The 27,320-nt window shown below is 38.3% G+C and overlaps 1 protein-coding gene across 2 annotated transcripts in view; it reads right to left on the reverse strand.

Moving 5' to 3' along the window:
- LY86 (lymphocyte antigen 86) overlaps nucleotides 1-27,320 on the reverse strand; it is a 138,545-nt gene that overhangs the window by 33,442 nt on the left and 77,783 nt on the right. The window contains exons 2-3 of one of the 2 annotated variants that reach the window (XM_020973810.1): nucleotides 17,034-17,120; nucleotides 14,165-14,293 (exon numbers count right to left, since the gene is read on the reverse strand). In XM_020973810.1, the coding sequence (XP_020829469.1) occupies nucleotides 14,165-14,293; nucleotides 17,034-17,120 (216 nt within the window). The remainder of the gene's footprint in view (nucleotides 1-14,164; nucleotides 14,294-17,033; nucleotides 17,121-27,320) is intronic. The other variant, XM_078153626.1, reaches the window with a different exon arrangement.

A 27,320-nucleotide genomic window follows, 5' to 3' on the forward strand; every position in this document is an offset into this window, starting at 1 on the left:
GAGAGTACTATATGCATATCCAGGGCATCATTGATCAGGTTATTAGTAGGGAATAGATAGTCTTTTGAAAGAAATATTCCAGAGTAGATCACACTTTTATAACTGCACAACTGACCAGAAGTTGTACAAAATACAAGATCCCATCATGCTTCTCTATTTATTAACTATGAAAAAGCTTTGGATTTATTAGAACAAAACACTGTCTTAAAGGTTATATTCCAACAATATGTCTCACAAGCATACTGCCAAATTATATAAGATTCCTTGAAATATTTAACATGAGAGATAATTTTATTTGCTAGCCCTCCGATCAATAATATCAGGAGTTAGTCAATTAATTAACAAACATTTATTAAGCACTTATTGTATATATTAATAAACATTGGGGCTATAAAGAAAGCAAAAAACGAACAAACAAAACCGAACAAAAACTAAAAACAACAAACCAATAATAATAGCTCTTGCCCTCACAGGGCATATGTTCAAATGTGGGACACCACATGTAAAACTAGTTAGAACAGAGACATATGCTCACCAAACAAAGGTATTTGGCTCTGAGAGGGAATCCCTATAGATAGATACAAAGGCAGTGAAGTAAAATAAATAGGCAGTTGACCTCAGGGTCAGGTTCCACTTCTGATACATCCTTGATGTGTGACCTTGGACGTGATACAACCTCTCAATGATCTAGACTGATGACGTCAAACTCAAGTAGAAGTAGGGGCCATAAAACCATAAATAAAGATTGCTACAGGCCATGTATTGACAATTTTAAATGTTATATTATCTATGTTTTATTGTATTTTTATTTATTTTGTTAAATATTTCCTGATTACATTTTAATCTGTTTCGTTCTACACTCAGCGCTATTGCAGGCTGCATGAGGTATGTGGGCCACATGTTTGACACCTCTGATTTAGAAAACTCTCTAAGACCATAAGGTTCAGAGAAAGTGCCAAAGAGTATTAGCAGAGAGTTTCTTCATTTGGGAGACTCTATATTGATGAAACCCTATGTACAGCCCCTATTTTTATATCCCTGTAGATCATGAAGAGGAAGTTATATGGCTCAGTGGATAGAGTGCTGGGCCTGGAGTCAGAAAGATCTAAGTTCAAATCTGACCTTAGATACTTACTAACTGTGTGACCCTGGGCATGTCACTTAACCTCTTTTTACCTTAATCTACTGGAGAAGGGAATGGCAAATCACTCCATATCTCTGCCAAGAAAATCCTATGGCCAGTATTGGTGTGCTGTGGTCCATGGCATGATCACAAAGAGCTGGACATGACTAAATGACTAAACAACAGCAATATTATACCCTAGGACACTGCAGAGTCCTCTGGATGAAATTCATAATCACTCAAAATAGTTTGCCCTACTTGTCCACATGGGAAAAACCAAGTGGATGAAAAATGCTTACCCAAAGTATGACCTGCAATTAGGTAGATAAGTCACAGAGCTCACTCATTAATCTATGGAGTGGACAAATATGGCAAGTGAATGACTTGTTGGCCCCAGAGTTAAACAGGAAGAAGAGAGCAGCTGAATTGCTTATGGGGAATTTTAGATTTCATTTCATGACACCACACTTCTCTCTGAAGTGAAGGACCACTTTTAAAAAAACAATATTATGCCAGTGTTGTATGCCCGTGATTCACAGAGCTCTGCAGTCTTTGAGAATTGAAATGAATTATTATTCAAATGGCAGTGAAGGAATACATGGTGGAGATGAGCAGTTTGTAACACATAATAAGTAAAGAACTATGAAGAACTGGAATAAGAGATGGCATCAAAGTAATACATGATCAGAAAAGAAGATGGGCTGATCGTACGGGGACAGCAGAGGGTAATCAATGAGCAGCTGCTGCACTTCACTGGTATCATCCCAATGTAAAAAAAAATCAAGGAAGGTGCCCAACACATTTGGGTGAACTCTCTATCGCTGCTTTATGGGACGATACTGACAAGACATAAAGGAGACATGGTCGTGTATGGGGGACAATATGCATCTTTGGAAGATACATCCATATTGATCAGGTCACAAAACCACTTGATTGTATTTTGAGTATGTACTACGAGGTAAAGATACAATAATAAAAATGATCCACACAGAACTTGTATTCAACCAGAGTGGAACAGCATGTACATGGTAGCTAGGTGGTGCAATGGACAGAGTGCCAGGCCTGGAGTCAGGAAGATCTGAGTTCAAATCCAGCCTCAGACAGTAGCTGTGTGACCCCTGGACAAGTCACTTAACCCAGTTTGCTTCAGTTTCCTCCTCTGTAAAATGAGCTGGAGAAGGAAATGGCAATCAGCTACAGCAACTTTTTCAAGAAAACCCCCAAATGGGGTCACAAAGAATCAGACATGACTGAAACGACTGAATAACAGCAGCATCATGTATACAGATGAGTCCATACCAAAAACATACACAGTAATTTTTCTGGGGTAGGTAGAGGGTGCTAACAACTTGGTAATCAGAAAAGACCTCTTAAAGGAGGCAGCATTTGAGCTAAGACTTGAGAAGGCTAGGGATTTCAGGAGAAGGAAGAGAAGGTAAGGAAGCCAGATGTTCCAGGAATGGGCGACCTCTTCAGGACCTCTTCAGCATTATGATACTGTTTGTTCTCAGTCGGAGCTAACATACTTTTTAGCAGACTTTTCATCTTTAAGTAAAAAATAATATTGAGAAAAGAGGGCTAGACTTGGAATTAGAAAAGAATTGTGTTCAAATCCTTGTTCTCACACTTACTAGGCATGTCACTTAATTTTTGTGAGCCTCAGTTTTCTCATTTATTAAACGGGGACAATGGCATTTGTAGTAGCTAAATTACAGAGTCATTGTGAGGAAAGCATTTTAAAAATTGTAAAGTGCTGTATAAAATTCAGTCTGTTAATATTATGCACACTCTGTACAAGGAGATAATTCTGTTCAATACTAGTGGATTTCTGTCTGTCCTAGGGAGACTTTAGGAAAGCTGAGAGGAAGCATGGAGAGGCAGAGATGTTGAAATGAAAAAGCAGGCTTTTAGATGCAAGAGAAACATTTCACGTTGGGTCTGAAACTTGAATAGGTCAACTGTGAAGAAGCTAGCAAAGGAATAAGGAACCTCATAGCTGAGGCACAGAGGCAGTCAAAGGAGAGAGACTTTCTAGCTCCTAAGTATAATACCCCAGTACTGGACTTAGTGTGAGTCCCCACAATTTAATATCTGTGGGGTATCTGTTAATGTGGACCCTACAATGTCAACCCCTTTTACCAGGAGTGCTGTGAGGCTCAAATGGGTTAATCAATACAAAGCACTTTGCATAGCTCAAAGAATTTTAAAAATGCTTGCTATTGTTGTTGTTGTTATTATTATCACTAGCCTATAGTCACTAGGGCTCCATTCTGGTGAAAACTTCATTCCCTTCTATTTTACTCCTGCTGAGCTTACGTCGTGTTTATTCAGATATACAAGGTATATTTAACAACCGTTTTTAACAACTGGGCTGTCCCTCCAAAAAGTGCATGCAAATATGTTTTTAAATTTAATCTTCATTATTGGCACTTTCTTAAATCTAAACAACTTACAAAACAGTAATAACATCACAGGTACTCATGTATTAAAGCAAATGCAATACTCTATGGAGGAAGAAAGCGCATATAGGTCGGTTTTCACTACTCTTGACTTTAATGTCTACTTTTTCCTCTATGGACCCTTTGTGTGTTTGTGGGAGAGCACACTACAGGTTTTTAAGGGAAATGTTTTAATTTTTTTTTTTGATGAGGCAATGGGGTTAAGTGACTTGCCCAGGGTCACACAGCTAGTGTTATGTGTCTGAGGCTGGATTTGAACTCAGGTCCTCCTGACTCCAAGGCTGGAGCTCTATCCACTGTGCCACCTAGCTGCCCCCGGGAAATGTTTTATAGCTACTATTCTTGCGGTATCATTTGGGTAAATAATTTTGCTAAAGAGCTTAGTTTACTGGCTGATTGTTAGGCAGAGCACACTGGTGGGGGCTTGTGAACGAATGTTAGAAAGAGAGCCACTGATAGGGTTAATCCTAGCATCCTTAGAGTAGTAGCAGCTACTCCAGGGATATAAGAACCCAGAGAGGGTGTTATACTTGAAATGCTTGGAACTAGATCATCTCTAAATCCCCTTTATGACTAATATTCTATGATTATCTGCGATTCCTGCCATATGGAGCAATGCTCAAACAGTACCATTTGATCATAGTATGGGTTGCAATATACATCCTTTGGAGAATACTTCCACATTGGTAATAGATTTAGAGCTAGAAAGAACTTTAGAGGCTACCTGGTTGAAACCTCTTCATTTCCAGAAGCAATTCAGCCTAACTGGCCTCGTCTCTGCTTCTGATACTCCATCTCTCATCTCCATGACTTTGCATTTGCCATTTGCCATGCCTGGAATGCCTTGTCTCCTTACCTCTACCTCACAGAATCATCTTTTCTTTAAGATGCAGCTTATATACTATCTTCAGCAGAAAGCCTTTCTTGATCCCTTCTTCCCCAACTACCAATGCCCTTCTTTCCAATGTAATTACTTTGAATTTATTTATATTTTTCTTTTTTTATTTATTATATGTATATGTGTGTTTATGTATAAATACCTCCCCCCCAAAAAAAAGACAATAGAGGCATCAATTTCTATGTTTCCATCTATATAACATTTCTATGAGAATAGCACACAGTCACATCTAGGGCATCATTTATGCCAGATATTAGTAGGAAATAGGGATTTAAAAAAAACATTCCATATGAACTTGTCTTCTCCATAACAATATAAGTTCATTGAGAACTTGTTTCATTCACTGCCTTTGTGTTCCTACCACCTAGTACTGTACTATGTGCCTGTCACATAGTAGGCATTCAAAAAATGCTTGTTAATTAATTGATTGATGGTAATTAATTAATGCTTGCTGATTAATTAATTGATGGGAAGCTGAGGCCCAGGGAAGTTAACTGACATGTTCAAGGTCACACAGGTCATATCCACCAGAGGTGTGTTCATTCAATCTGATTTCTTTGTTGCCTTCACACAAATGGGCTAAAATGAGAAGGAAGAGGAAAGTAAATTTTAACCATAACTTGCTCTCTAGGCCTGACTCATTTCCTAGTTTTATGCAGCTTAGGAAACACCAAGTGGTACTCTGGCGGAAATGACATGCATACTAATGCTCTGAAAAAAAAATCTAAACAAATCATCTGCAATTGACATCATAATGTACCACACTCAGTGAAAACAAAATCTTCTCACTGCACTGAGCCTAAGGACCTGCAAACCCCAGAGGATCTGGATTTGTGGCTTAATATATAAACAGCAGCTTGTGCCTGCTTTGGGATTGACTTTCCTTCTCCTTGGTGTCATGTTTTTTCTTACCAGGGTCTTATTATTAATCACTTCTTTGGAATAGAATCAGACCAGAATGCTGGTGGGTGGGCTTTTTTTTTTTAATACCCTAAAAAGCCTCTGAATTGAAGATTTCTATTTCTCTGGCTTACAAAATTTGCATAATTGGTTGCTCGTGCAGTGTTTATATATCACTTTTCTGATAACTCTATGCTACAGGAAATTTGCTGGCAATTCCCCAAGTGCCATCTTATCAGCAGGACTGCCTGCAGTTATCCTCACATTCCCTCCCCTCCCCCCCAAACAATAGAGCAAATCACTTGATGCAGAAGCCTGGCTTTCACACAAGGCAAAACCCAGCTTTCTGAGATTTCTAGTCAAAATGGTCACCCTCAGGAGCTTTTTTGGGACCAAACCTACCCTCTGACTCATCAGCTGAATGGAACCCAAGTTTAGGGTTCATGGGCCCCAGGTTAACTATTCCTTCTTACTCACTCTGAACCAACGAAACTGGCCTTCCCTCTGCTCCTCACCCATAGCTTTCTATCTCTCATCTCTATGCTTTTATTCTGACTGTCAGCCACTCTTGGAATGTTCATTCTGTGGAATTCCACACTTTCCTTAAGACACAGTTCAAGCATCACTTTCTACGTACCTCAATTACTAGTACCCTCCCTCTCAAATACAAATACAAATACCTTGTATTTGCACCCCACAGCAGATGCCTGGCACATAGTATTAATTTAATAAATACTCATTGATTACTGATATAGTTATGTTTGGGATAGCAGTGGGTGCCAACCTTGGTCTAGGCCCAAGCTACATGTATTATTGAAGAAATGGTGTCATCACTTCATTAGGGTTGGGTAAAATCACAGAACATAATCAACCTTGTTTTTGTATATTTGTCATAACTTCTTTACTAGATTATAAATTCCATGAAGTCTAGGTCCATGTTTTATTCATCTCTATAGTCTCCAGATTTCCTAGAATAGTGCCTTTGACATAGCAGATACTCAATAAATACTTGTTAAATGAACAGCTCACAATCAGGCTATTTCTGTTCATAAGCACAGGGGAAAGCCCCCTCTATTCTGCTGATCTGGTAGCACTTTCAGTTGTTTTTATTTTCAAGTCTAAGTGCCAGGATGTTTCTTAGCGGTGGTGGGGTAGACAGGAAGACAGGCTTAGGACCAGAGGATGGGACCTGAGAAGTTGGAGATAAACAATGGCCTTAGGAATGTCACCAGTCCCTTTGAAAACAGATCTTTCCCAAGACTGCTAGATCCCTTGTCCCACGCTCAGGATGCTTGGGATTCAACTACAATATATTACGTCAAATGAAAAAAAAAGACATACATCATTAGGAAAGCTTAGAATGCAGCAAAGAAGCATTATTGTTGTTATAATTTTATTTATAGCATACAAAAAGAGGTCTGAGACTGAGTGATCTGAACCTGAGAGAAGTAGGGCTACTTAAGTGATTTGCCCAGGATCCCACAGTAAGTTCCTATAGCTGGACTTGAACCCAAGTATTTCTGACCCCAAGTTCGGTTCTATTGACTACACTATAACTCCTTTAAATAGCGTAATTCTGACAGCCTACTGGCAACTCCTTTGAGCCTTACTTTCTTCATCTGTAAAACAGGGGCTGATGATAGCAGCTATCTCATAGTGTTATAGGTATTTTTTTCTTTTTCTTTTCTTTTCTTTTTTTTTTTTTGGGTTAGGCAATGGGGTTAAGTGACTTGCCCAGGGTCACACAGCTAGTAAGTGTTATGTGTCTGAGGCCAGATTTGAACTCCAGTCCTCCTGAATTCAGGGCCAGTGCTCTTTCCACTGTACCATCTAGCTGCCCCATCTCATAGTGTTATTGGGAAGCTCAAAAGAGACAATGCATACAGGGGAAGGGAAGGGGGCAAGCATTTATTAAGTGTCTACCGTGTGCCAGGCAATGTGCTTAGCACTTTATAAATATCTCATTTCATCCTTTTAACAACCCTAGGAGATAGGTGCTATTATTATTCCCATTTTACAGATGGGGAAACTGTAAGATACTTTTAAAGCACTAGACGAATGTCACCTCTGAGTACTGTACCCTCTTGGGATCTACTGATCCCTTCTGCTTCAGCATGCCAGGCATTTCCCTTGGTGTCTGCTTCTTTCCTAGACCTCCTTCCTCACATTTTGGCTGTTGTTACAGACCTTTTCTCACTTCTTGTTACTTGATGCCTAATTCCCAAATAAATGGCTATCAATTCAGAAAATTCTCCAATTTGCTTCCTTAGTGCCTTGTCTGGTAACCCATCCTTCTTCTAGGTGCAGAATGTGACTCAATTATAGGTACTTAAGCCAATAGCCAAGGCACTGATGATCACTTACTGCGGTCCAATGTCTCTGAGCCCCTCTATTGTCAATTCCTAATACTTTAGTTAACCCCTTAAGTTTTGGACTGCCTTGGGGAAGGAAAGAGGGAGGCTTGTAAAGCCAGATGTGGAAAAGGCCAAATTCTTCTAACAGGTTTAAAATACATTAAAAAACAAAACCAAAAACCAAGCCTCTACTGAATTTTCACATTATGTATGTTAAAGCCAATAGAAATAATGCCTGGGATGGTCAAGCCTTCTTCTGAACTCCTTTGAACTTTATTTCCACTACTTGAAAAAAAAAGATCATATGCTATCTTGTAGTTATCAGTGTACATATTTTTATTTCTCCTCTGGATTTTTAAGTCCCTTTTCCTGAGAAAGGAGACTCAGGGGCTCTGTTTTATTCATTTCTATAACCTCCAAAGTACTTAGCATAGGTCCTTATTGAAATTAAATATTTCATGAATAATTGAATGAACGGAGAAGGGAGTACTTAGTGGTAAAGATGGCTGAGGGAAACCAATGGTAGACATTCACTAAGTGCCTACACTTTGCAGATTGTGTTGTGCACTTGGGAGATTCAAAATTTGAATAAGACATCATTCCTATCTTTTTGGATCTTATAGTTCAGTAGACAAGTAAGTGGTAGAGTGGACAGAGTACCAGGACTGGAGTCAGAAGGACTCCTCTTCCTGAGTTCAAATCTGACTTCAGACTCTTACTAGCTGTGTGACCCTGGGCATGTTGCTTAACCCTGTTTGCCTCAGTTTCCTCATCTGTAAAATGAGCTGAAGAAGAAAATGGCAACCCACTCTAGTGGGTGCCCAGAAAACTCCAAACGAGATCACAAAGAGTCAGACATAACTGAAAATGATTAAACAATAAGAACAAAAAAAAAGGGAGATAAGATACAGATACAAAAAGTTGTTGCACATAAAAAGCAAATAAGCCCTTGAGAGATATACTTATCTAAGTATAAGTATAAGTATGTATATGAGAGAAATAAATGCTATGGGTGGTTCAAGTGGAAGGTTGTTTTTGATGGGGGGAATTTGGTTTTATTGAATAGGTAGGAATTCCTCATCTGAAGGGGATGGAGGATCTCGTAAGTATGTAGAAACAACATGAACAAAAAAAAAAAAGTGGGGATATGCACAGAATGTCTTGCAGAAACATAGAAACAATCTGACTGGAGTGTAGTGTATGAATGGGAGCTGTAGGTGAGATAGGTGGGGTGGCATTAGATTGTCCTTGAATTCAAGGAAAAGGAGTTTTGCTTGACTTTGGTTGTCAATAGACAGCTACTTAAAATTATGAAGTAAGAGAAATAACATGTTCTGACCTATGTAGAAAGAACATTATCCTGGCAATAGTTGTGTAGGATGGATAGGAGGAAGGGACACCATGGAGGAAGGAAGAACTGATGGGAAGTTTTTGCAATGGTTTGGTAGATGGTAATGAAGAATGAAGAAAGGATGAATACAAGAGATATAGCAGAGGAGGAGTCATCAGGACTTGATAACTAAGAAGTAAGGAAGTAGTCAGTAAGCATTAATTAAATGCCTACTATGCACTAGGCATTGTGCCAAGTGCTGGAAGAGAAGGAGATTTGGAAAAAAACCCCAACAACCTATATTTTGATCATAGGAAGCTGGGTAAGTTTTGGTGTCAATGATAGAAATAGCAAAGTTAAAATAAAGAGTGAGTTTTGGAGGAAATGAAATAAATATGGTTTTGGACATGTTGAGTAAGGTGACAGTGAAACCTTCAAGTGGAAATGTCCTGTAGGAGGATTGAGATGTGGATCTGGAACTGAGTATAGAAGTCAGGATTAGAGATGCATATTTGGGAATTATTTGTAGGGAGGTGGTGGTTGAAGTCTTAGGAATAAATGAAATTGCCAGGGGGGAGAATGTTGGGAGAGAAGAGAAGAAGGTGAAGAACAGAACTGAAAGAAACATCCACTGAAGAGTCAAAGAAGGAGGCAAAGATGCAGTTAGAGGAGAAGAACCAGGAGGATGTAGTATTTCTGAAGCCAAGGAAAGAAAGAACATTACAGAATCATAGTCTTAGAGTTAAAAGAGACCTTACAGACTTCTGAGTCTAACCTCCTCATTTTACAGTTGAGGAAACTGAGGCATAATCAATCAGTAAGCATTAATTAAGCACCTATGTGCTAGGCCTTGTGCTAGGCTCTGGGGATACAAATACAACCAAAGGAACAATTCCTAATTGCAAGTAAGACACCAAAGATATCTATATCTATATCTACATTTGTATCTGTATAAATCTATGATTTGTATTTATTCTTTTTATATTCTGAATATAATTAAAAATAATATATATATATATATATGCTATATGTCTATATATGTTATATTTAAGTATAAGTTACATAAGTTAGGTCATATAAGTTATGTTATACAAGTATGTATAAATATTATATTTAAATATATATAACATATACACACATATTATATACGTGTATTTTATTACATACAGAATAAATATAAAAAGAACAAATAAATACAAAGTAATTAAATGCAAGGTAGTTTGAGAGGGAGGGTACTAGCATTTGAAAGGATTGGGAAAGTTTCATATAGAAGGTAATGTTTTGGCTATATTTTGAAGAAAGAGAGGGATTCTGTGAGGGAAGGATGAGGAGAGAGTGCATTCTAGGCCTGGAGTGGAGGAAGGCTCTTACAAAGGAATGGAAATGGAAAATGGAATGTTATGCTGGAGAAACAGAGAGAAGGTCAGTATGGCTGGATCACCTAGTGTGGAAGAGGGAATGATGTACCACGACATTGGAAAGATCGATTGAACAAGGATGTGCAGGGGCTTGAGTTTATACTTGATCTGAGAGGCAATAGCCAGCCATTGGCTTGATTGAGGACAGAAGTGATGGGATCACACCTATGCTCATGTCCAGGAAATGCTTATGGAGGAGGGGGGCCAGAAAACATACATACTCAGTAACTCATGTTTCTAATATTCTACCTACACTGGAACCTTTCTCTAGCTCCCTTGTATTGGACACCCTGCACTTTATTAACCCTTATGTCACAGCACCTGCAAACGCTGAATGCACTGCTTTTGTTTGCTCCTCAGAGTTGTAGAGCTGTAGGCTACAACATGCTTTTTCTTCCGGGCTGGGGGTGGGGTGGGGTATGTGTCCAGGGAAATCTGTTGATCCGTTCTATCCTCTTTGCTGTGCTGCTCTCTGCTGGCATCTCCATGGAACTATTTACTGCTGCTCTGCTGGTCTTCAGTTATTTGGAAGACTCTTCTTCCATTGAAGAAAGAGTGGCCTAGGGTTATTTCAGCAGGTTTTTTTTTTTTGTTAGTGATTCACACCCAGACCATTGCAGGACAGAGAAGTCCTTAGTCTTCAAATATATCTTTTAAACTGAGTTTTCCTGTTGCCCCTCACTCAGACTTTGTCATTCCAAACTTTTTCTGAATTATGATCAGGAAATTCCTTTGAACTCTCATCATATCACTGGGGATCTGCTTGGGTCCTCGTAAATCACTCTGAGAGCAAGACTGGGAGGAACTGGGTGGAGTTAGTAAAGCTGCTGATCTTCTATGTGTAGTGGAACTCAGTAAAATTTATTTTACACTCTCCCCAGCCCCCAACCCCTAAATCCCTCTATTACCTGAACCATCCAATAAATGCTTTTTACAATATAGGGTCCCTAAGAAAACAGTTTGATTTACCAATTATTAACAGAATAGAAGGTTATATTCTTTAACTTTGGAAATATGGTATTAAAATTGACCATTGTATCTATGACTTTCTGTCTCTGACCCATACTGATTGTGAGACGACCACCGTATTCAACTAAAGTTTCCTACCCTTTCTAGTTGACTTTATTTACACTTTTGTAGTCAATGAATTTATTCTCCTGTCTCAGTTTTCTTTATTTTCATCATATCATAGAAGTGTTGGTATGACTTGTTTTTTGTTGGGGCCATGTCGTCTCACTGTAATTCCTGCTTCCTTTTAAAAATATTCTTAACAATACCAATAATGTTTTTATAGAATTTTTCTTAGAATTGAAGTCAAACGCAATAGCCTATAGTTTGTAGGCTCTTTTTTTTAAAAAAATTTGAGATATTTCTTCTTTTTGAGTCCTGTTCTCTTTCTTTCTTTCTTTCTTTCTTTCTTTCTTTCTTTCTTTCTTTCTTTCCTTTCTTTCTTCTTCTTTCTTCTTCTCCTTCCTTCCTTCCTTCCTTCCTTCCTTCCTTCCTTCCTTCCTTCCTTCCTTCCTTCCTTCCTTCCTTCCTTCCTTCCTTCCTTCTTCTTCTTCTTCTTCTTTCTTTCTTTCTTTTCTTTCTTTCTTTCTTTCTTTCTTTCTTCTTTCTTCTTTCTTCCTTCCTTCCTTCCTTCTTCCTTCCTTCCTTCCTTCCTTCCTTCCTTCCTTCCTTCCTTCCTTCCTTCCTTCCTTCCTTCTTTCTTTCTTTCTTTCTTTCTTTCTTTCTTTCTTCTTTCTTTCTTTCTTTCTTTTCTTTCTTTCTTTCTTTCTTTCTTTCTTTCTTTCTTTCTTTCTTCTTCTTTCTTCCTTCCTTCCTTCCTTCCTTCCTTCCTTCCTTCCTTCCTTCCGTCCTTCTTTCTTTCTTTCTTTCTTTCTTCTTTCTTCTTTCTTTCTTCTTTCTTCTTTCTTTCTTTCTTTCCTTCTTTCCTTCTTTCCTTCTTTCCTTCTTTCCTTCTTCTTCCTTCTTTCCTTCTTTCTTTCTTTCTTTCTTTCTTTCTTTCTTTCTTTCTTTCTTTCTTTCTTTCTTTCTTCCTTTCTTTCTTCCCTTCTTCCTTCCTTCCCTCCTTCCCTCCTTTCTTTCTTTCTTCCTTTCTTCCTTCCTTTCTTTCTTCCTTCCTTCCTTCCTTCCTTCCTTCCTTCCTTCCTTCCTTCCTTCCTTCCTTCCTTTCTTTCTTTCTTCTTTTCTTCCTTCCTTTCTTCTTCTTTCTTCTTTCTTTCTTCTTTCTTTCTTTCTTTCTTTCTTTCTTTCTTTCTTCTTTCTTTCTTCTTTCTTTCTTTCTTTCTTTCTTTTCTTTCTTTTTCTTCTTTCCTTCCTTCCTTCCTTCTGTCCTTCTTTCCTTCCTTCTTTCCTTCTTTCCTTCTTTCCTTCTTTCTTTCCTTCTTTCCTTCTTTCTTATCAGCGTTAAGTGACTTGCACAGACTCACACAGTTAGGTAAGTTTCTGAGGCTGGATTTGAATTCAGGTCCTCCTGACAGTGGGTGCTGTATCCACTGTGCCACTTAGCTGCCCCTTCTTCACGATCTTTCAAAGGCTGCCATTTCAGAAATTACATCTGCTTATTCTTTCACTAAGTCCAGGATGCAGTTTATGTGGGCTCAGTGATTTGAATTCACTAAGGGAAGCCTTATACTTTCTTTTTTTGGTGAGGCAATTGGAGTTAAGTGACTTGCCCAGGGTCACACAGCTAGTGAGTACCAAGTGTCTGAGGTCAGATTTGAACTCAGGTCCTAGTGACTGATGCTGGAGGATCCAGCTGGAGCTCTATCCACTGCGCCACCTAACCTATCTTACTATTCATCTTAGAATGATATCTGTGGTGTGACCCGGGAACTGTTTTGGCTGAAGTGAGGTAGAAAAGAAAGTCTTTGGAGTTGAAGGGGTTAAGGAATTACACAGTCAATTTCATTGTTAGATGAGTCATTAACATAATAGTGGTTAATCATGGAAGAAAGTTGGGAGGTGGCCTGCTGGCCATTGGACAGCAGCATCAAACATGGACATAAGGGGATATAAACAGAGTACCTGGACTTTAGTGAGATGAAGTGAGAAAAGGAAGCAGGGAAGAGCCCATTTAAAAACTAACAGGATCTTAGGAATGAAAAATGACAATTTATGAAACATTTCTTCATTAGCCATCAGAGAATAACCAGAGGTCACCTCAATGAGGAAAGTAATTTTGGAACCAGGGAGTAAGAGAAACGATCTCACTTTGAAACAAGTATTGTGATAAGCCAAGCAGAGCTTTTAAGTAAGAATCAAAATTTTAAATTTAAATAACTACTATTGCTATTTAGGTGGAAAAATGATTGGCTGGTGAAAAGTTATTTGGAATAATGGAATCAAAGACTATCTCCACAGCTGAGGCTCAGGCTGAAGGAAACTGAAGAACTTATAAGTCAAATTCATGGTTCTCTGATCTACCAAATTCACTTCACAGCTTAGTCATCTTTCTTATCCCAGGATAATTGCTTATCTTAGTCCCCAAGGTCTCTCTGTCCTACATGATTCTCTCTCTCTGTGCCTCTGCCTCTATCTCTGTCTCTGTCTCTCTCTCTCCTGTTTATCCTCTTTGCCCTTCACAGACAAACCTAACTTGATGTCTCATCGTGGTACTGTTGCTACCTTCTGTTTTTCAGCATCAGTCACTAGGCAGTTAGCACAATAAAGAACTTACCTCCTTTCCTTCTTCCACAGAAAGAAAACTGTGGGAAATCAGTTTCACATACAGGATAGGAAAAGGAATACACAGACTTTCCCATTGCGAAGAGATTGACGTCAAGAAATAGCTCTTTGATGTTGTATCCTAAATAGCAGAGAAGAGTGGGTTTACTGAAGTTGTACAGGTATAGGAAGACCTATTTTTACTTTATACAAAAATCTGTATTAGTATGAACCAGAAAATTATTAGTTTTTAGGAAAAAAAACAACAACTGCCTTGTATCTATGGTTTTTGAATCGTGTTGTAGTGCTGCAGTATGGGATAGTGTTGCAATAGATAAAAGCTCAATGGAATAAAAGAGGCCTCTCCAGTTTTGTTTTTTTGATCAATCCCCTACATTCCTGTAACCTCATACTACAGTCTTTCAATCTGCATAGTACCACACATTGCCAAGCCTAGAGCTTCATATGGGGCCATAACTGCATGATGGGGCCATAAATGAAGAAACATCCAGATAACATTACTGCTAGCCTTCAGGAATCAGGCTGTTTGAGGGAACGGTAAGGAGAAAAAACAACAACAGCAACACCTTAAAACTTTGGTGTGAGTTTGTTAAATTCCAGACATTAAGAATGAACATTCCAAAACAGTCCAAGTGAAGATTTAATTTGTTCACCTGTTTTTTGGACTAAATAAAAACACCAGTTAACCAATAGCAAAGTTATAGAATCTTTAGGTGGAGAGGAAAGCATGGCATTCTTGTCATTCTACTTCCAGAGTTCCTGGCAATGTCTGTAAAATTATAGAAAAGTCTTCATTGTGAAATGTAATGCAACAATCCAAGAAGGGATAATTATCAACTTCAAATGTCTCTAGTTGCCATGTTTAACATTTACTAGATACCAGTGTTATTCTAGGTATTTATGGTGTATATACCAAGGCAGCTTGGCTTTTAGAATATGATTTAAAAATGGGAGTTCATTAATTCCTGATCAACTAATAATTTGTACGGCATGTTATACTTTAAAAAGGCACTTTCAAATCCATTCCCTCATTGTGCTTCCATAACAGCTCTGTAAGGCAGAGAAGATGGTATTAATCCCTTTTTATGGACTGGAAAACTAAGGCTCAGAAAGGGGAACTTACTTTGCTCCAGATTACACTGTGAGTTAGAGACAGAGCTGGGATTAAAAGCCAGGTTTATGAAAAAGTTAACAGTGCCTGCAGGGTCAGAGTTTGGCCATTTCATTTGGGCTATGGATTCAAAATGAATCACGTTTCCTTCCCTCCCTCCCTCTCTCTCTCTCTCTCTCTCTTCTCTCTCTCTCCTCTCTCTCTCTCTCTCTCTCTCTCTCTCTCCTCTCCCTCTCTCTCCCTCCCCTCCCTTTCTCTTCCCTTCTGTCTTTCTCTCTCCCTCTCCTCTGTCTCTCTCTCTCTCCCCCTCCCATCACCTCCATTAAGCAACTTCATAATATAAATTTATTTAGTGCAAGCATGTGGTATTTCAAATAAATGTAGACCATGTTAGTGCCATCTATGGGTAATGATAGAGACCTACATGAGAGCAAGGCCTATTTACCGTGTAGTGGATAGAGTACTGGACCTAGAGTCAGGAAGATTCATCTTTCTGAGTTCAAATGCCCAAGACATCCATATTTATTTTTCTCCCAGCTCTGCTCTTGACTTTCTGGACTTTTCCATTTCCTCACGAATAGCCTTGCTCCAATGTAGATACCATTTCATCTCTCCTCTTTTATAGCTCCCTTATATCTGCTATCTTTTCCCATCATAATGTAAGCTCCATGGGGGTAGGGACTATCTTTTTTTGCTTGTATTTATATGTGCAGCATTTAGCACAGTAACAGACACATAGTAACCACTTAATAAATGTTCTATCATTCTATTTGTCATCTATCTATACACTTGTCTATGTGTGTAGGTATGTATTTACGTATGTATGTATCGATCTGCACACCTATTTGTGTATGTGTGTATGTATGTATGTGTGTATGTATGTATGTGTGTGTGTATGTATGTATGTATGTATGTATGTATCTATCTATCTATCTATCTATCTATCACAGTCTTAGAGAATTGTCAGGGAGCAATAAGAGATTAAGTGACTTGCCAGGATCATACCAGCAGTATGTATGTGTCAGTGGCATGAATTGCATCCAGGTCTTCCTGACTCCTGCTTCCTTTCACCTGGCACATGGTAGCTGCCTAATAAATACTTGCTAAATTATTATTTGATCAATAAGTGTTTAAATATGGAGTGATCTTATGTGCAAAATATAGTAAAATCCTTTCACTTGAAACTTAATGAAAATGTTTTAATGAAGACCTTTTAATAATTATAGCAACCACAGGGCTAGGCTAATTTCAGAGACATAATTACATATAAGTTGAAAAAGTAGAAATCCAATTCCAGTTATACCATCTAGGGGTCATTCCTCTTCAGGGGTCATGCCAACATTTAAGAGTCTCCTCGTAGGGGAGAGGTGCAAAATATGCTGATGGTGGAGGATTTACATGTTGCTGAGATAATTACTCACATCAAATTGTTGAACAGATTGATAGTCATAATTTATTAAATGTATTAGGCTCCAAACACTTAACTTATTGTTGAGTCTTCTGATTCCAGTTATTTCTATCATTATGTTTATAAATGAGTGCCTACAGCTCATATTACTTGAACAGATAATTAAATAAGATTTCTGACCATGGAGTTTATCATCTAAATGGACAAACGAGAGATGGGAAGAAAATACAGTGCATTACAGAGAAACCAGCAATAACCTCCATAGTGAAAGCAAGTGGTCTTGACAGTTGGAAGGTACATGAACTCTTACTTTTAATGTCCAAGCTGGTAATTTTTACTTACTTAGAATAATTCCAAACCGAATTTTGAGATTTTCACTTAGTGGATTGTTACAATGGTCCACAGAGAAGCCAAAGTCTTGTAGTGGATCTGTCAAAAGGAAAGCAATAGATTGGCTTTATTTCCATCACTGAGTCCTCTATTAGATAGCTAGGTGGTCAAACTACTGCAGACAAGACTTTGGATTTAGAATCAGAAAGACCTGCCTTAGACACTTACTCAGCTGATATGACTCTGGGCAGGTCATTTAACCTGTCTCGGTTTCCTTATGTGTGAAAAAGGAAATTAGTACCTACATCAAAGAGTTGTTGTGAGAATCAACTGCTTTGCAAACCTTAAAGTGCTATATATTTATTAGCTATGTATATTTTAAAATTAGCTATATGCACAATTCTTGTACATAGGGTTCTATTTTATGGCACAAAAGATAGAACACTGGGCTTGGGAATCAGGAAGAACTGAGTTCAAGTCCAGCCTCAGACCCTTACTAGCTGTGTGGCGTAGCAGGGCAAGTCCCTTAACCTTTGTTTACCTCAGTTTCCTCAACTCTAAAATGGGGATGATAACAGCACCTACCTTACAGGGTTCTTGTGAGGCTCAAGTGAGATAATGAATGTGAAAACAAAACAGAACAAAACATAACATTTAGCACAACAATCCTTTGAGGAAGGTGTTAGTTTTAGCCCCTTTTTACACATGAAGAAACTGAGGGAGATTCAGGTTAATGCCTGGCACATAGCAGACACTACATAAATGCTCATTCCTTTCCTTTCTCCTTTCCTTTCCTAAATACCCTTCTTTAAAAAACTTGTCAGTCCACTCTCCATCTCTTTTATTATGAAACTGTTGTAAATCTTTAAAGATTTTCCAGTTTCATATAGATACTGAAAATCTGTTTGCATTTGTATAAGGCAGACGTTGTTTCTTCTGTTTTTGTATCCCTAGCATTGGAGTGGGGAGCTGGTTCCTCATACTTTATAAATGTTTATTGATTGAATTTACTAAGCACTCTCACATATTTTATGTCTCATGTGGTCCTCCCTCAAACTCTGTGAAGTAGGCAAGGTGGATACTACTTCAGGACAGTCAGTTCTGCTGGAATGCCTGTTTTGAAAACTCAAATTTGTTCTGATGTGATTGCTATATTAAGGAACAACTTAAGCCTAGCATGAATTTTGATTTGCATATGCACAGTTTCACCTGAAACAGTAGAATACAGAAAACTACACCCCATTGAACTGAACCACAAAGGAATGAACAAAATGCACAGGCGCATACACCTCAAATACCTACTAGCTAGCTACCTCAGTTCACCAAGTATGTTTTCCTCCAAGGTGGGGGTTTTGCTATTTTGGGAATTTTTTATTATTAAAAAGCACTATTTCAATACCACAAGTACATGACCTACAGTCCTTTAATGTAGAAGCTGCTAAATCCTGTGTTATCCTGATTGTGTTCCCACAGTACTTGAACTGTTTCCTTCTGGCAGCTTGTAATATTTTCTCCTTGACCTGGGAACTCTGGAATTTGGCTACAATATTCCTAGAAGTTTTCCTTTGGGGATCTCTTCTAGGAGGAGATTTGTGGATTCTTCCAATTTCTATTTTGCCCTCTGGTTCTAATATATCGGGGCAGTTTTCCTTGATAATTTCTTGAAAGATGATGTCGAGGCTCTTTTTTTGATCATGGCTTTCAAATAGTCTAATAATTTTTAAATTCTCTCTCCTGGATCTATTTTCCAGGTCAGTTGTTTTTCCAGTGAGATATTTCACACTGTTTTCTAATTTTTCATTCTTTTGGATTTGTTCTACTGTGTCATGATTTCTCATAAAGTCACTATCTTCCAATTGCTCTATTCTAATTTTTAAGGAAGTATTTAAGAAAGTTACAGCCCATGAAAGCCGTCCCCTCTCCTGCTGCCTTCAACTTTGCCAGCCTGGAGCTATGGCTGTGGGGGTACAGTCTGAGCAGTGGGCTGAAGCTGTAGACTTTTTGTTGTTCAGTCAATTCAGTCATGTCCAACTCTTCATGACTCCATTTGGGGTTTTTCTTGGCAAAGATATTGGCGTGGTTTGCCATTTCCTTCTTCAGCTCATTTTCCAGATGAGGAAACTAGGTGGTGCTCTATAGTGTTGGCCCTGGAGTCAGAAGGAGCTGAGTTCAAATACAGCCTCAGACACTTACTAGCTATGTAACTTTGGGCAAGTCACCTTAACCTTGTTTACCTCAGTTTCCTCATCTATAAAATAAGTTAGAGAACTACTTTAGTATCTTTGCCAAGAAAACCCTAAGGGTAGTCATGAAGTCATGGACATAGCACTATGTATTATAGTATTTATATATTTTGTAACTACTTAACATGTGTAGAACTGTGTTACTGTTTTTATTGGGTTACTATATTTTTTTAATGTGTCACTGATGAAGTTTTGGAATATTGTATGCCAACTCCATTTTTCCAAATTTCTTTTTGCTCAATTATGATAGTGATGAGTTTTAGAAATGTGTACTTCTCATCACAGCAGAACTGATTATACTTCAAAAGGTCACGACTTAATTAGTAGGGTCAACAAGTCAAGTCAATAAGCATTTATTAAGGCTTGCTATGTGCCAAGTACTGTGCTAATTGATAGAAATATAAATAAAATCAGAAATAAAGAGTACCTGCCCTCAAAGAGCTTACATTCTAATGGAGAAAGACAACACAGAAAATGGAGGCTGAAAAGTGGAGGTGGGGAGGAGGAAGATGAAGGGCATGGTAGGGAAAGTTCAGAGAGTCAAGATTATAGCCTGGAGAAGAATGAGAGGACCTCTTCCACCCGTTGATATAGAGCACAGCTTCTCCAAGCCTTAGTTGATGGTTTCATGAGCTGCTGTTACCCTCAAATTAAAATACCTGGTGTCTAACCTTTTGGTGATCTGCCTCTCCAAACTTGACTGGGGTGGTCCTCACATAATAGACAGTGTCCACTGATGGGTCAGTACTAGGAGCCTTCTTGGAAGCCTTCTTCCAGAACTTATATTCTACTGCCATGGCCTTTGAAAATTCAAGGTCACTTCCAGGACTTCCAAGGTCTATGACATTGGTTCTATAAGCCTCAGTTTCCCAATCTACAAAATGATGATAATACCTGTCCATTTCAACAAAAGCCCTATTTACCATGTCCCTATTTAATAAGCACAATCTTATTTGGCACATTTGATTTGCTATTTAATTTTTTCCTATGTCTTTATTTTATCTTCTTAATTTGAATAAAAAAACAGAACAAAAGGTTAACTTGTATAAAACAATTATCACAATAAAAAGGCCAAAATAGAGGAGAAATTGCCTTAGCCAGTCGACACTTGATATCTCAGCCAGATGGAGAGAGATGACAGCCAAGGGTTTAGAATATAAACTCATTTGCACAACACTAAAGATGATACTATTGTGAGGTTACAAACAAAATCACTTCATAAAAACCAAAACAATGAAAGTGAAAACAATCCTATGGAAAGAGTGGCTGAGTATCTAGCTGAGATGTGTACTATCAAATGAGCTGAAAGATGAAACTGAGAGGACAAAAGAGACATGGAAAATTGAACAGATAGCCTTTCACAAATGATTTTCTATAGTATATCACATCTTCATAGTTACATGAAAGGCACAGGGAATACAATATTCCAATGTGTTTATGTCTGTTGATTGCCCAAAATAACCCACCCCCAAGTATTTGACTTGGTACAACAAAATGCTTCTTTAACTAACCTTGTAAAATGAAGAATATCTCATCTATATGTTAAAATCATAAAAGATTTCTTGATAATTGCAACTACTGAGATAACTCTTTAAGTGACCACTGTATTAATATCAAGTGAAGTGAAATATAGTGTTTATATAGTGTCTACTAAGGTGTTCCTTAGTAGGTAAGTAAGTAGGTAAGTGCACTAGGTGTTCCAATGAATAGAAGACGGGGCACAAAGTCAGGAAAACTCATCTTCCTGGTTCAAATCCAGCCTTAGACACTTACCAGCTGACACTCTTACCAGCTGCGTGACCTTGAGCAAGTCACTTAACCCTGTTTGCCTCAATTCTTCATCTATAAAATGGGCTAGAGAAGGAAATGTCAAACCACCCCAGTGTCTTTGCCAAGAAAACCTTAAATGAGGTCACAAAGAGTTGGACACAACTGAAAATGATTGAACAACAATGAAGATAAAGGCTAGAACTAAGGAGAAAGATTAGGACTGGATATGTAAACAGAGTCATCTTCAAAAAGATGTTAGTTGAATCCATAGGAGAGAACCCAGGAAAGATCCCTAGGATATATTTATGTATAGAAGCTGGGTGAGATATGAATGATGAACCTGAAAAGGAGACCATTAAGGATTGATCTACTTGGTAGAAGGAGACCATGACAGAGCAATCATGAAAACCTAGGGAGGAGATAGATATTGCCCCGAAAGAGGGAGTAGTCAACAATGTGAAGTGCCCTAGGCAGGTATGAATACTAAGATCAAGCCATTGGATTTAAAAATAAAGAAATCATTCACAAACTTGCAGGGAGCAGTTTTCATAAAGTGGTGGGAACAGGAACCAAATTTCAAGGCATTGAGAATTAAGTAGGAGGTAAATAGGTAGATGCACTATGTGAAGACAGATTTTTCTGAGTCTAAAACAGGAAGACATATAGTGAGTAAAGGTGATCACCACTGTCATAGAGATGTTGGACAGGGTCTTAGTGGAAGAGGGATTACTGATGGCTGGTAAATTTCAAAGCTCCTGAAAATTATTTATTAAGTGCTTAGCACTGTACCTGTGTGGGCAGCAGAGAAAGAAAAACCAGCTCCATTTTGCCAGCAGTTCCTCTATCTTGTCCTTGACAGTGTTTACATTACAGCTGTTCCTCCCCACCCTTACTGCTGAAAGAGCAAGGTCAGTTCTATCTATCAGGGTAGGATTATAAGAGATAGGTAACCTGAAGAACAGCCTTTTCTCTCACAAGCCCCCAGCAATAGGCCTCTCCCAATTATGGGATACCACATTCCCTATTCCCACCCTATAAGCCCCCAGCAACAGTGCTGTCCAATACTAGGGTACCCCATATCCAATTCACCTCCTGCCTAAATTGAAACCTATAAGCTTTTCTTCTCTTCCTTGGGGAGCCTCTGCCTGTGTGGGTGAGGCTCCATGGTTGGCAAATTCAGTAAAAACTTGTTGGGTCCTAAATGAATGGAATTAGGTTTGATTTGGGGGTTTTTGGTTCTGGTTCTAGTTTGTTGTGACACCAACAATTTTACCCAAATGGTACATAGTAAGTGATTAATAAATGTTTGTTTCCTTTCCCCATTCTCCTGTTTATAGATGTTCTCATGTTAAGGGTGTCAAGCCCCAAGACATTTCAGGGCCTCCTCAATCAGACTGATGATAACTAGAAAGAAATTGTTCTAACAATCTATACTAGAAAAACTAGATGGACAAAAAATGCCTAGTGTTTAGATTATGATGGGCACAGGAGTGACCAGTCTATTGAATAAGTACATCAGTATGTATTTTATGAATGTCTTCTGTATCTCTATCCCAATATACCTATTTTCATATTTCTATTTGTATCTACATATCTATCCAGAATAAATAATGCAAATATAAAATGAGTTTATGAACTGGACTCAGAATTGAAAAAGAGAAAGTAAAGTTTACTTTTGAGAAATTGTTCAGTGCTTTCAACTCCCTTGGGTGGCAATACCACACCAAATCCCATCTTTTAAAAACACATGTAGCATTTAACCTCTCTTAGCCTCAATTCCCTCACCTGTAAGATGATGTGTTGGACTCAGTGACCTTTAAGGTCCCTTCCACCTTTAAGTCTATGATTCTAGGATGGTCAGAAGTCTTAGATCTTGTGTGGTTACATGACTAATTTTCCTTGTGCGCTCCATTTAAATTCCGAATATTCTAGTTTTATCTTTTTATACATCACTTTCCAACCTTCTCTGAATCCAGAGTTTCACACTCTAGAAAACAGCAGCAGCCAGGAAAATGTTAGGGGAATTGCTGCAGTGTTATTATTGCTTTGATTTGTAAGATTGCCTTGGTAGAATGTTATCTGCTCTGAAATGTATCTGGTGTCTGGTGTTATTCTGCACCATATTTGCTACAAAGCAGATACCATAGTGGGGTGTGTGTGTGTGTGTGTGTGTGCGCATGTGTGCGTATATGTGTGTATATATCTATATCTGTCTATCTATCTATCTATCTATCTATCTATCTATCTATCTATCTATCTATCTATAGATCTAGACCAATGAAGGTAATGTGGCATAGTTCATAGAGAGCCAACCTTGAAGTCAGGAAGACTGGAGTGTTAAGTCCTTTCTCCAGTATAACTCTGAGCAAATCCTTCACCCTATTACAGCTCTTAGCAACTCTCTAAGACAGTAAATTATAAAACAGTTGCTCATTTGCATTGGTGGAAGGAGATTCATATACCAATGAAATCATAGGCCAGGGTCACAAATAACAATAATAATTAAAAAAACTGATGAGGAAACCTTTAGAGAAGAACAACTTAAAAAATTTAGGGGAATATAAATCCACCTTTGAAGAAAGATAAAAGAAGGTAAGTATGTATTGCTTGGTTAAATGATAGTTACAGAGTGATTCTTCATGTTTGTAAATATTTAAAAGGTTTAGAGAGGAAGAAAGGAATAAAATCTTAAGAGCAGGTAGAAGAAACGAAAGAAAAGCATCTGTTTTGATATCAGGCAAATGGCAAATCTGAGAGGAGTATCATAAAGGAAACAGTGGGGAAAACACACACACACACACACATGAGGCAAACTGCTAGAAAGTATTTTCCTCAGTTTGAATGGAGGAAGAGGCAAGAGTTTTTTCCCTGGAGGGGTCTTTGTCTCTTATAATTTCTGCAATGAATTTTAAAAATGACCCGTTGAGTTTGTCTTCAAAGAAGAGGTGATAAAATGTAAGTCCTTCTCTTCTTTGAAGAGTTGAGGACTATGAGTTTGGAACATTGCATATGTGGTCAAATTTATTTGGTCTGTTGGTTAGTTTCACCAAACTGATGTGTTTCCCCTGTTTTCATTTTTAGTCTTTGTTATAAGGGCTGGCTGTCTGGGTAGGGCAGAGGAAAGGAATTTATTTGGAAGTGAAGGTGATGTAAAAAAAAAGATATAATTTTTTTTTTTAAAGAGCAACTTGATGGACTGTGAACATGCAAAATATGTCTTAAAACTTTTATTTTTTGTTGATAGATTTTACCTTTGCTTTTCCTATGTTTTTAAATATATACCTTCTTTCCCTCTCCCTCCCCCAAATCTAACAAACCATCTCATATTACTTTCCCAATTTCTCACACATAGCACTCCATCTCCTGGCTCCAAGCCTCTGCAGTAGCCATCTTCCATGTCTGGAATGCAGTCTCTCTTCATTTCCACTTCATGTAATCCCTCACTTCCTTCAAAACACAGCTCAAATACTACATTGTACATGAAGCCTTTCCTGATCCCCCAATTGCCAGTACCCCCCCTTCAAACTACCTTGCATTTGATTACTATTTATTTTATATTAATTTTGAATATATATAGTGTGTGTGTGTGTGTGTGTGTGTGTGTGTGTGTGTGTGTGTGTGTGTGTGTAAGATCTTCCCAGATAGAGTATATGGTCCTTAACATCAAGGATTATTTCTTTTTTTTTGTTTTTTTATATCTGTACTACCTAGCACACTGCCTAATGTTTTGTAAGCACTTTATAACTATTTGTTGATTGATTATTTGAAATAAAAAAGCTAAGCAAAATTAGCCAACCACTAAAAACATAATATTTTTAAAGAGTCGTGTGACACCCACTCACCTCAAGATGATTCTCTGTAGCAGATCGGATTTTTAAAAATCATCCTTTCATTTATCAACTTAAGCCGACTTTAAAAATAATAGCTAGTAGTACATTGGGCCGCTAGATAGAGGACCAGGCCTGGAATTGGGAGGTCCTGAGTTCAAATCCAGCCTCAGATACTTACTAGCTATGTGTGTATGATGCTGGGCAAATCACTTAACCCTGCCTGCCTCAGTTTCCTCATTTGTAAATGAGCTAGACAAGGAAATGGCAAACTACTCCCGTATTTCTGCCAAGAATATATCAAATGGGGTCATGAAGAGTTGCACACAACTGAACAAACAGCAGCAGAAGATCAAGTCGACAAGCATTTGTGAAGGGCCTACTCTGTGCCAGGCACTGTACTAAGTGCTGAGTATGAAGAAGCTGTATGTAGGATAAATAGGAAATAATTAACAGTGGGAAGGCACTATAATTAAGAAGGGTTAGGAAAGGCTTTCTATAGAAGATGGGATTTTAGTTAAGACTTAAAACTAGGGAGGTCAGCAGATGAAATTGAGGAAGGAGAGAGTTCTGGGCATGGGAGACAGAGAAAATGCCCACATCTGAGAAATGGAGTTTCTTACTTGTGGAATAGCCAGGAGGTCAGCGTCATGGGATCAAAGAATACATGGCAGGGAATAAGGTATAAGGAAATGGGAAAAAGTGGAAGAAGGGCAGGTTATGAAATTTTTCCAATGCCAAACAGAAGATTTTTGCATTTGATCTTGGAGGCAACAGGATTCACTGGAATATATTGAGTGGAGAGGGGGCGCTGACATGGTTGAAACTTGTGCTATAGGAAAATCACTTTAGTGTCTGAATGGAGGGTGGACTAGAGTGGAGAGAGACTTGAAGCAGACAGGACACCCCCCACCCCACCCCCCGCCCCAGCAGACTATTGCAGGAATCAAGGCATGAGGAAATGAGGTCCTGTATCAGAGTGGTAGTGCTTTCAGAGGAGAGAAGGGGACCTATTCAGAGAGTTTGCAAACGTGAATTTTATAAGCCTTGGCAACATCTTGGATACGGGGGGGAGCGTGGGGTTAGAGAAGTCAATTATGACACGTAAGTTGCTAGACTAAGGGTCTTGGAGGATGATGGTGCCTTATGTCGTTATAGAGAAGGTAGGAGGTAGGAGATAGGAGAGGGTTTTAGAGGCAAAGGTAATGAGTTCAGTTTTGACATGCTGTTTAAGACCACTGTTGACATTCAGTTTAAGATGTCTGAAAGGCAGTTGAAGATACAAAATTGGAAGTCAGTAGAGAGTCTGGGACAGAATAGGTAGAGTTGAGAGTCATCAACATAGAGACAGTAATTAAGTCCATAGGTGCTGAAGAGATCACCAGATGAAGTAGTATAGAGGGAGAAGAGGAGAGGGCCTATGACGGAGCTCAGAGGAACACCGAGGGTTAGAGGGTACGACCTGGATGAAGATGGAGCAAAGAAGAGAGAAGGAGTCAGATAGGTAGAAGAACCAGGAGAGAGTGGTGTTCTGAAAACCCAGAGAGAAGAGAATATCAAAGAAGGAAGGGTGATCAATGGTGTCAAAGACTGCAGAGAGGCAAGGACAACGAGGATTGATAAAAGGCCATTGGATTTGGCAACTAAGAGATCATTAGTGACTCTGGAGAGAGCAGTTTTGGTGGAATAATAAGGTTAGAAGTTAGATTATTAAAGGATTAGGAAAAAAAGTGAGAGGAGAGAAAGTGGAGGCACCTATATAGACCCTTCTCAAAGAGTTTCCTCACAAACGGCAGATCAAGGAGAATAGTTAGCAGGGATGGAAGGATCAAGTGAGGGTTTTTTGAAGATGGGGGAGACATGAGTATGTTTGTAGGTAGTAGGATATGAGCCACTGGACAGTGAGAGATTGAACATAAGTGGTACCCACATAAATCATCAGCATTTCTATAAATTACCAACTAAACCCTGCAAGAAGAGATAGTGGGAAATATCCTATTTAAAATAACTGTAGACTGTATAAAATACCTGGGAGTATACTTGACAAGACAAATCAGGAACTATATGAACATAATTATAAAACACTCCTTATACAAATAAAGTCAGATTTAAATAATTGAAGAAATATTAATTGTTCATGGGTGGGCAGAGCCAATAGAATAAAAATGACAATTCTACATAAACTAATCTACTTATTCAATGCCATCCTAATTAAACAACCAAGAATCATTTTATTGAGCTAGAAAAAATAATAATTAAATTCATTTGGAAGGACAAAAGGTCAAGAATATCAAAGACCTAATAAAAGAAAAAGTAAAGGAAGGAAGTTTAGAAGTACCAGATCTTAAACTATATTATAAGGCAGTAGTTATCAAAACCATTTGGTACTGGCTAAGAAATAGAAAGGTGGATCAGTGGAACAGAGTAGACATACAGTACACAACAGTAAATGATTATAT

Source organism: Phascolarctos cinereus, unplaced genomic scaffold (assembly GCF_003287225.1).
Source record: "Phascolarctos cinereus isolate Bilbo 61053 unplaced genomic scaffold, phaCin_HiC Scaffold_4;HRSCAF=312, whole genome shotgun sequence".
NCBI classification, from domain to species: Eukaryota; Metazoa; Chordata; class Mammalia; order Diprotodontia; family Phascolarctidae; genus Phascolarctos; species Phascolarctos cinereus.